The sequence below is a fragment of the Cavia porcellus genome, unplaced genomic scaffold (genome assembly GCF_034190915.1).
Source record: "Cavia porcellus strain 051 isolate PalLab524CR breed Dunkin Hartley unplaced genomic scaffold, mCavPor4.1 scaffold_45, whole genome shotgun sequence".
Lineage (NCBI taxonomy): Eukaryota > Metazoa > Chordata > Mammalia > Rodentia > Caviidae > Cavia > Cavia porcellus.
In genome coordinates, this window is record NW_026947528.1 from 3654153 (window position 1) to 3665208 (window position 11056).

At 37.6% G+C, this 11056-nt stretch overlaps 1 protein-coding gene across 1 annotated transcript; it reads right to left on the reverse strand.

The window, feature by feature from the left end:
* Window positions 1-6330: 6330 nt before the first annotated feature.
* On the reverse strand, window positions 6331-9592 carry LOC134474945 (zinc finger protein 791-like). Its single transcript, XM_063244023.1, has 3 exons — window positions 9472-9592; window positions 9211-9271; window positions 6331-7673 (listed from the first exon to the last, which is right to left on the reverse strand). Exons 1-3 carry the CDS (start codon window positions 9503-9505, stop codon window positions 6518-6520), a joined length of 1251 nt encoding a protein of 416 aa, XP_063100093.1. The 5' UTR covers window positions 9506-9592; the 3' UTR covers window positions 6331-6517.
* Window positions 9593-11056: the final 1464 nt, after the last annotated feature.

Here is an 11056-nt window from a genome sequence, read left to right on the forward strand (position 1 = left end):
CCCAGGGCACAATCCACCACATGATTCCATCACCCAATTGTGAAAGCTCAGCAACTTGGTTCCTGCTTGTTGCTGCTGTTGATTGACAATTTTGAGGTGTTTGTATCTGTGCCAGCCATCTCTGCCTCTCTTGGCTTCTGTCCCCAGACTATGTGTAGATCAAACTATGTGTTTACAAAAAGTTCAATCATGATTTCAGGATCAGTGGCAGCCTCTCATGTACTGGAAATAATTCTTCAAGTTTGGCCATAAAAAACCTGATACAATGTGCTTGCGAGGAAATGAGATTGTCTGATATAAATGCAGGGAACTCATTTTGTCTGTGGCAGAGTCAGCTGCTACTGAAGCCCATATTTTTGAGGTAAAAAGATATGAGTCAGGGTGTTGGTAGGCACAGTAATGCCCTGTTGGGAGCCTGCCGTATTACCCATGAGAATATAGCCACAAGATGGCGTCCGCCTACCGCCTCGCTGCTCCCCCGCCCATCGTGTGCCCAAGATGGCACACACATCCTGCTTCCTGGTTCTTGCTCGGCTTACTGTCCCCGCCATATATGGTAATGGTTGATTGCTTCCTTGTTGCTGCCCAATCGCCTGTCCCCACGTGTAATCCCATGATTGGATAACATTAGCTATATAAGCCCAAGTATAGGAAGTGCCCGACGCACAACACGTAGGAAGCCATCAAGGACGGACGTGTATTGAGGTTGTAGCCCAGTCAATAAAGGAGCCTGCAGAGACAAAGTGTTCGTGTGCCTCATTCTGTGGGACAGACGCGGCACCGGACAATGCCCCAAGTTCAGTTTCTGCTTTGCTTCACTCATTCTACTAAGCTGCAGAAGGGATTCTGAGTGTTCAAACACATAGGGTGTGAACTGCAGCAGAAATCTGTAAAAACTTCAGTTAACTGGGGTGTGAAAAGACAAGGAAAGTTTTTGGCAAAATACACCTCTAAATATGTATTTAAAGCATCAAAGAAACCATGAAGAAGACAAAGAGGAAGAGAAAGAAGAAGAAGGAGGAGGAGGAGGAGGAGGAGGAGGAGGAGGAAAAAGAAGAAAGAAAAGAAAGAAAAACAAAAAGTAATGACAATGTGTGGGGTTTTGTTTCGAATGCCTCAGCCTCATTTAGAAAGGAAAGGATCAAAATATGCAGAATGGAATTGTCACTGTGGAAAATGGACTTTGCCCCAAGGCACTAATCGTGTGCCTGGCCTGCTATGAATGTCCAATGGAAGGCAGTGCCTGGAGCCTGGTGGAGCTGAGGCCCGGACCCAAGAGTTGAGGCCCCTGGGGCTGAGGTGGCAGAGTCTTTGCTGCACCCTCGTGGCTCTGCCTTATTGGGCCTGCAGGGCTGCAGCATGGATGCAGTCATGGAAATGGGTGTAAGGTAGGATGTGTTGGGCTCCTCTGCATGCTGCACACTCCCTGCTTGGCCTGAGGACAGGAAGATTCAAGTCTTCCTTGCTGGAAAAAGAGACTCTGAAGAAGATTCTGGGTGTCCTCTACCAGACAGAGATGAACACACTGACTTCTCAGGTAGGGAGGGCAGGACACCCACCAGAGCAGGATCTGCATGGCTTCATGTGTTGGGGGTTTAAAAGTTAGTTGTGAATGATGTGTTGCCTTTCTGAATAAAAAGACTCCTTATTTTATATATCTATAAAGTGAAGTTTGAATGTTCTTCTATATGTGTATCCTACATTACATATAGAAGAGAATTAAGTCATCTATTTCTACTCACCTATTCAAGAAAATACCAACTATATATTCTTAAGTGAATTGAACAGAAGAGAAGTAATACTGAATGGAACACTATAAATAACGCAGTGGAAAATAAAATGGAAAAACCACAAGGGCATCCTTCCCAGGATGAGAGGTCTGCCATTGACCAGCTTCTCTCTCCTGTCCTCAACTGCTGTGCAGGTCTGTGTCTCTTCACTGCTGGGTGGAGAGAGTGTCAGTACACAAGCTCTCTTGAATCTCAGGAAAGATCAGGGACATGGCCTTCTTTCAGCATTTTTCAGTGGCTATAATTTATAATTAACTCAGCAACTGTGCTGTGGAACATTCATGGTTTCTAACTGTCCACACCTTAACTGATTAAGAAGATAATATGGTGTCTATCAATCTCATTTTTTATAATGACCCTTAGAAGTGGAATTTCCAGGTTAAATGTATATAAGATGAATTTCAGGGTCACAGATATTTCACTTGAATCCTCAGCATAGAGTTAGAGCCTGGTAGAGGAAGACTGAGTCTGCTCAAATCTCTGTGGAGATCTGAAGTCAGAGAGATGGTCCAGGCAGAGGAGCAGGACACCATAGCAGCTAGCAGGAATCATGGCTAAAAAAGGCCCAGTCCAGGCTGCCTCATCCATCAATGTGTTCTAAGGAAAGCGTCACACACTCCACAATGGACAGGAGAGAGCTGGAATGGTTTCAGAGCTCTTCCCTACATGCCTGAGGCCCCCTGTCTCACTCAGGGGAGCTCTGTTTGAGGTCAGTCTGTTACAGAGCCCAAATTGACTGAATGTTTTCCACCCAGGTGCAGATCTGAACTGCCACATATGGACTCACCATAGCTATGGAGCAGGACAGGTGTTTACAGGGAGCAGGTCAGGAGATGGGGACACTGCAGGCAGGTCAGGGTATGAAGCCTTAAATAAGAGACCAGGCCCTCACCAGGCCCAGTTTCCTCCAGCAGTAACCACACCATGCAAGAATGTGCATTAAATCTGAGTAATTGAAAGGGGTCACTCACAAAATTATATATTATAGAGATAGTTTGAAGATACAAAAGTAAATGGTAGCATCCGTAAGTAAAATGAGATGTGACCTTTAATGGATATGTGGTGTCCATTGATGTCCCCGAACCACATGCATCAGAAGGAAATAGTCTGATGAACAGAGCAATAAGGAGCACAGGCAATGGGTAAAAATCACAGCTGCTTAATAACAACAATAAAGCTGGGATACAATAAGTGCACTGGTGAATTTTATACAGTATATAATAAAGAATAAATACTGATTGTTTTTCAATTCTTCGATCAAGTTGAAGGAAAAACCACCACCAACTTCTTTTAAGTGACAAAGTTAAAGTTATCCTGAGAATGAAGCCAGACAATAATGTGTTAAAAATAATATAAATGAAAACACTGTGTTGGCTAATATTCCTACCAAACATACACAAAAGTGTTCAGCTAAATGTTTGCAAGGTTAACTCACCAGGATATTCAAAATTAACCAACATGATCAACACTGGGCTCAATCTCAGTGGTGCAAGAATGGTCCTGCTCTAACAAACTATCTGTTCCCACTGCTTTTAACATGTTGTATCTTACTATGTTTTACTATATGCGATAGTATTAAGAAAAAGTTTTATAGGCAAGGTGATAATATAGAAACCATTGTTCATTTTCTGTTAACTGGTTCTAACTATCCTGTAATTCTTTCATTCAGTTGAATGGCTTCACACTGTCTTGATATGCTTGATGCTATCGTATATGAAGTTATACTCAAATAATTTGAGGAATGAGGCAATATGGTGACTACTATTATGTTAGATTATCTGGGAGTGAAACATAATTACGTTTAAATTGTTCCATTCTGACCAGTGTTGTTCTATTACAATGTCCTCTTTTATCTCAATCTCCACCCTTTTTTAAAAATTAAACTACTTTTTATTTTTTTTCAATTAAAGGAAAACTAAATTTAAAAATAGCGGGATATATTATAGTAACTATTTGTTTTCCTATTAACTTGATTTGAATGCCAGTATTGCTCTCCACATCTTGTTCTGTCTGATTTTACTATATTCTATTTTGTATGATAGTATCAAGTTTGAGGGTATAGGCAACCACTTTGAAGGCAATAAGATTTATTATGATGCCCACTATAGTTTGACTATTATCTTCTTTTGAAATCTTGCAAGGTCTCCAGTGTAGGTTTTATTGGTCTTGTTATGTACTGTTTTGATCAATTCTATTATACATGATGATATAGCAACTCTTTTTAAAAATAGCAAGAGGCACAATGGTAACCATTTTTTATCATCTGATATTCTATTTTTGCATCATGTACTATGTCCATCCTTCTGTTCTAACTGACTCTGTTTTATTTAGTCATGTTAAGATTCATTCTCTTATAAAAAATTTAATAAGAACTGTGGGAGTAAAAAAACTCAAAATGTGTAATTGTTATTGTAAAAAAGAGAGGAAAGGAAGGTGGTCTAAGGGATATAACTGCATGCTTGAGTGTGTAGGATGGAAAACCATATTACTGAGCTTTTGTTGGATCACTGAACAGAACTTTCTGCAATCTCACTGTAAGAATGTCCACTTTATATGCTTTAATTTTATAATTTGGACAACTGTTTCTAAGATGACAATATGTAACCTATTAACTGTGATTTCTTACTGTATTTTTTCTTGAAATACTGTATTACTTATACCCTTTTACTGCTTTTTAATATTTCCTTTCTTTTTTCTCTTTAATTAAAAAATAATCAAATCTGGAATGGATATCTTTTATTTATTTATTTTTTGGCTCTGGAGACCAAACTCATGACCTCATACCTGCCAGGCAGGTGCTTAAGCCACTCAGCTAAATCCCCAGCCCACCAATGGATATCTTTTACATCTTGTCATCTTCACAGTAGTTGCCTCTTCTCTTGAACTTGATACCAGCAAGCACACCAAATGTGAATAAAATCAGTCAAGGCCAAATAACATTCAAACAATCCAGCTTCAAAGAACATCAGTCATAGAAGACAATGTAAGTAATATAGGGATTCAGTTTTAGTTAATAGGAAATTAAGGATAATTACCATGGTATAACCTGCTCATTTTGGGTTATCTCTCTGTGCCCTCAAATCTAATATGAGTAGACAGACCAGAACAAAATATAACCAAACTAAACAGAGCAACAAGACTACTGTAGCTTTTAAATCCTAATACACTTTTAACAATGTCCTCTGCCTTCTTTTTTTAGGCAATTCCTCACCTTTCTCGTTCTCAGGATACTATTATTCACTGTTCAGAGTGATATTAGTCTAGTCTCTTATGTTCCATTTCAGCATACATAAAGATAAAGACAGCCACTACAAAGAGAATGAGAGACATTATGGTAGACATTATCGACTTCCCCAAAATCAGTCTTGAAGATCGAAAAAGCCTGCATCATCCTGTAATTATTTGATTAGTTCTATAATATTCAGTATATATTCAATGTGTGTGAAGATGGGAACAACTATTTGGAAGAAAACTAGAGACAGTAAGATAGACAGTGAACATTTCCAGTGGACTTGCTTTGAAATCTGTGTTTCCTTAACTTGTTTCCTTATGAACTGTTCTGCTCTGTTTCACCATGTTTAATCTTACCCTCTTTAAGAAAAAAAAGTGTTTAGGACATATAGGCATAATATTAACTTTTTGATGGATCTTTGAGGTGAACTGTTGACAGTGTCATTATTTGAATATCACTTTGTATGCTTTAAATTTGTAACTTGAACAACTACTTCTAAGATGACAATATGATACTAATCAACTAGTGATTTCTTATTGTTTATTTTTCTGAAATTCTGTATTATTTCTACACTTTTTTCTCTTTAAATAAACAACATTACAATTCACCAAAAAATATAAAATTTAAGTTTTAAAGACAAAATATTAAGTACATAGACACTATCCATACTTAAAAGTGAAAAGCCCATTTCAGTTTAGCATGTTTAATTACAAGATGCCATGTTGAAGCACAAAAACACTTTAAAAATCTAGAGAGGTACAAGTGATTAACTGAAAATCATAAAACATATGCAATTGAATAGAGCTCCACCTCAGATTTGTCATTTCTGGAATATCTGTGAAGAAATATTGACATCAAACTTCTGTATTGATTATTTCTTCAGTTCTCCTTGGGATTTTTAAAGTAAACTTAGATTTAAACTATCTGAACAGTGATGCTTTTCTATGCATTTAACAAGAAACATGGATTGCCATATTTCTCACATTGTCAATCCTCATAGCATCTCTGCCCAGTGAGCTCTTTCAGATATGTAACAATGATCAAGTATGCTGAGAATATTCCCATAACACATAGGATGTATCTCTTGTGTAAGTTTATTCATGTATTTCACTTACAATCTGGCTGCTGAAAGTGTCTCCACTTGCTTACATAGCCAGTGGTTCTTCCCAGTGTGAATTCTTTCATCTGTTTTGCAGTGACTATATGCGGTAAAACCTTTGCCACATTGTTATATACATAGGGTTTCTCACCAGTGTGAAGTAAATGATGTATTTTACAGTATCCATGTGTGGTGAAAGCTTTCCCACATTCTTCACATACACACAGTTTCTCAACAGTGTAAATTTTATAATGTATTGGACAATGAGCATTTCTGCTGAAACCTTTCCCACATTCCTTACATATGTAAGTTTTCTGCCCAGTGTGAAGATTTTCATGCATTATGCAATATGTACGTGTGCTGAAACCATTCTCATGATGCCTATATACACTGGTTTTATATTGAATGTGAACTTTCATGTTTCTTACAATCTCCATGTGTTTTAAAAGCTTTCCCACATTGCTTACATACATATGGTTTCTCTCCAGTGTGAATTCTTTCATGTTGCTTACAACATCCAGGTCTGGTAAAAGCTTTCCCACATTCCTTACATACATAGGGTTTCTCTCCAGTGTGAATTCTTTCATGAACCTTATAACTTGCGCGTGTGTTAAAAGCTTTCCCACATTGCTTACATACATATGGTTTCTCTCCAGTGTGAGTTCTTTCATGTACCTTACAATATCCAGGTTTGGTAAAAGCTTTCCCACATTCCTTACATACATAGGGTTTCTCTCCAGTGTGAATTCTTTCATGTTGCTTACAACGTCCAGGTCTGGTAAAAGCTTTCCCACATTGCTTACATACATAGGGTTTCTCTCCAGTGTGAATTCTTTCATGAACCTTATAATTTGCACGTGTGTTAAAAGCTTTCCCACATTGCTTACATACATATGGTTTCTCTCCAGTGTGAGTTCTTTCATGTACCTTACAATATCCAGGTTTGGTAAAAGCTTTCCCACATTCCTTACATACATAGGGTTTCTCTCCAGTGTGAATTCTTTCATGTTGCTTAAAACATCCAGGTCTGGTAAAAGCTTTCCCACATTCCTTACATACATAGGGTTTCTCTCCAGTGTGAATTCTTTCATGTATTTGACAATGAATTTTACTGCTAAAAGCTTTCCCACATTTCTTACATATATGCGATTTCTGCTCAGTGTGAAGTTTTTCATGGATTATACAATAACTACGTGTGCTGAAAGCTTTCTCACAGTGCTTACATTTATAATGTTTTTCTCCAGATTGAAGACTTTCATGTACTTGACAATAGGTACATGTTGTAAAAGCTTTCCCACACTCCTTACATATGTAGGGTTTCTCTCCTCTGTGAATTCTTTCATGTTTCTTACAAATTCCATGTGTGGTAAAACCATTCCCGCATTGCTTGCATACATAGGGTTTCCCTCCACTGCAATATTTTTCATGGATCTTAACATTGTGGTGTGTTTCTGTTTCTTTCACATTCACATTACCTTCTGCAGTACAAAAAAATACTTCTTTACACAGACTCCAAGATGCATGTCCATAAGATTTCCCTAGGTTGTCATTTCTGTAAAGAAAAAAATCACATATAGGATTTATAAGCATATTACTATGCTTTTCTTGGAGAGTTGAACAAAACTGTTTGCAGTCTCACTGTTTGAATCCCCACTTCATATGTTTCACTTTTGTATTTCATAACTATTTCTATGAGCAGCATATGTAATCATCATCTTGCGATGTCTTACTGTTTATTTTCACTTTGAAAGCAATATTATTTCTACTTATTTTTGTCTAATTTAATCTTTCCTTATATTAAATTTAAAAAAAGAAAAATTCACAGTGAAATGGGTCTCTGTGTAATGACTGCATTAATATCAAGTTCTGTTTTTAATGCCTGCTAAGAAATACTGACCATGAAGCAACAGAATAGCCTTGTAAGATATGTTGAAAACAACCATTCCCAAAAGACTGGTACACATTTGGAAATCTTAAAAATTGGTACTTTGAAATGCAGAATCTTTAGCTTCACTTTGGGCATGGGTACATATGTGTATCACATGCAGATTATTCTCATATGTTTCACTATCACAATCTCCCTTCTGTCCTTAACCTGTAGTTCCCTTTTCCATATGGTCAGTCGTACGTTTCTCTAACAACTCTGTTTAATTTCATCCCACATTTTGTATTTTTGTTTCTCATCTAAAAGAAACTCTGTGACCTTTTAGGTTTTATAGCTTAGCTATTTCACTGAATTGATGGGTGAAAGACCCATCTAATTCTTATAGCAAATGATATTATATTATTTATTTTTTGACATTATATAACACATTTTTTTCTTTTCTTGGCTGGGAATGAACAACAGGTATTAGCATAAATCTGTAGCTTTTTAAAAATCTATTTTAAGAGATTTTCACTGAACATTAAGCTGTGAAGTTTGAACTTGAATTTGCCATTCTGCAAAATCTGATTTCTAGTGTGCTGGGTTTACAACAATGCACAACCACGGAGAGTCTAATAACATTTTCCTTCTCCACAAATCCAGTGATAGATAGCTAAGATTCTTCAAGGCTTGATCTGTTATAATTTGATCTGCTTTATATATGAGTAAGAATGTATCAGTATTTTATGCAGATTTTGAGATTTGAAAAATATCCAGGACAAGTATGAGGGGATCAATGTCTAGAGACAACTGCATACTGATATTCAAAATGAGTGCACTAACAGTCCACCAGCCTACTAAGAATATTAATCAGAATCGCTGATTGTCTAGAGGATGGCTTATAAACATGAATACAAAGTTTTATTTCAAATTCTATTGCAATCTTAGCAATTGTTAGATAATGAATGTGTTGTGTTCACATGTAAAAATGGGTAGAAAAACTGAAGGCAGAATGTCATAACTCAAAGTGTATGCCTTTCATCCACATCTATATGCAATGTCATACATTTTCATGATTTAATTCCTTCATATATACACTAGCTTATACATCTGTGGAGAATATTACTGACATTAAATTGAATAGTGCTTCATTTCTTTGGTGGTCATTTCTCTGCTGACTTACTAATTACTCAGGAACATTCCTCTCCTTGTGAGTGGGAATTACCTTAAGTATCTCCAGTAAATTTTGCCTTCTTTTTCAGCTTCCAGGATATCCCCAAGTCCTCCTGAATTGGAGACATAGAAATACCAGGACTCAGTTGAGTAATACATACAAATTAATAGATTTTTGTTTAGATTTATGATATAATGTGTCCAGGTCTGAACTATTTTTAAAAATATTTTCATATTCTTTTTAACGAAACAGCACTAATGAGAAACAAACAATATTCTGACAGCATGAGTGCCAAAAAGATTTCGTCCTTACCAATTGCAGCCATGTTCCTAAAGATTTCACCCATCACATCTCTGTAGAGGTTCTTTTGGGATGGACTCAGCAAACTCCACTCCTCATTGCTGAAGTTCACAACCACATCCTCAAAGGTCACCGCCTCCTAAAGGATCATACATATATTTCTCAAAGGAAGGTTGATACCCCAGGTTTGGGATATCTTAAATTCTCTCCTACAAATCTGAATCAAAAGCAAAGTGTGGTGGTGCATATCTATAATCCCAGCACTCAAAAGCTGAGACAGGAAGGCATCAGTGAGGTCAGGGCAATTCTAGGCACTAGGGTGTTCAAATCCAGCTGATATACATATGGAAAGCTTGTCTCAATATAACAAAACTAAACTAAACAAATAAAGGCAAACAAAACAGCTGAATGAAAACTGATTTGTTCAAATTTAAATCCATGTCTTGGTCGTTAATTTTTTGTCTATACACATTTTTGAAGACAGCAAATTTGATGCTAGATTGCAACTCACTGCTAATGTAACAGCCAAATAGGAGCACTGATTCTTGTGCTGAGTCATGGCAAGATTCCCTGTGCACTTTCTCTAAAGCAGAGCTCACAGTGAGAAGCCTGCAGGACCAGCAAACACAAAGCACAGAGGCAGATAAATATCTCATCAATTGACTGGGAAGCTAACTAAGCACCTCCACTCCCTGGTCAGCGGTGGTGGTTTGGCAGACTGCAGCCCTTCTAGGGGGAAAACCAACAGCCACTCCTGAGATGCATGCCCTGCTGGAATTTAGGACACTATGAAGCCAAGCAAGCACCACTTCTCCCTGGTAAGCAGTGGCAGTCTGGAAAACTGCAACCCTTCCAGGGGGAGAACCAGCAGCAGCTCCTGAGATCCATGCTATGTTGGAACTTAGGACGCTGTGAAACCAAACAACCAGCCTGTCTCCCTAATAAGCAATAGTGAACCTACTGATGCACCACCTAGAATCAAACATCCCACTTCCTTATCCCTCTTCTCCTGAACCTACTAATGTACCACCTAGAATCAAACATCCCACTTTCCTAACCCTCTTCTCCTACAAAATTTCTGTTCAGGGCTTCTCATTTACACCACTTAGATATGTTCATTGTAGAGAATTTCCATATTTAAACTGTCTATTAACACCCAAGCTACTAAACCAGCTCTTAATTCAGAGATGACACCTCTATTCCTTTCCATTCAGAAGGATATCACGTGTATATGTCCATGCAAATGCGTAAATTTTGGCATTTTTCGATGATAATTTAACAGGTAGCCCTTTCTGGAATTTGTCCTTCACAAATTTTTACCCTGTCCTTGATAACACTTTCATATTTGCTTCATTTTTCTCAGACTTCAAAACTCTATGGCTGTTTTCACAAACCTAGTCTGTGAGCAGGGGTGACACCTAAATAACTAAGTATGTTCAGAAATTATCTTGCAATGTTCAAGAATACACAGGAGTTCACCAGTTGTTTGGGAAGCCTTTCTCCACTGAGGCACACTACTACACATCTCTGAATTCTCAGGACCTTTGCCACTACCTGTCATGAGAATGGAAATATGAGAACATACTATAAATTTAGG

Bases quoted from the DNA above. Each gene is read 5' to 3' on its own strand.
- LOC134474945 (XM_063244023.1), bottom strand. From the start codon at position 9,505: ATGGGTGAAATCTTTAGGAACATGGCTGCAATTG. The intron at 9,272-9,471 runs GTAAGGACGAAA...TCTCCAATTCAG, and splicing joins TAGGAACATGGCTGCAATTG to GAGGACTTGGGGATATCCTG. The intron at 7,674-9,210 runs GTAATTCCCACT...TTTTCTTTACAG, and splicing joins ATTTACTGGAGATACTTAAG to AAATGACAACCTAGGGAAAT.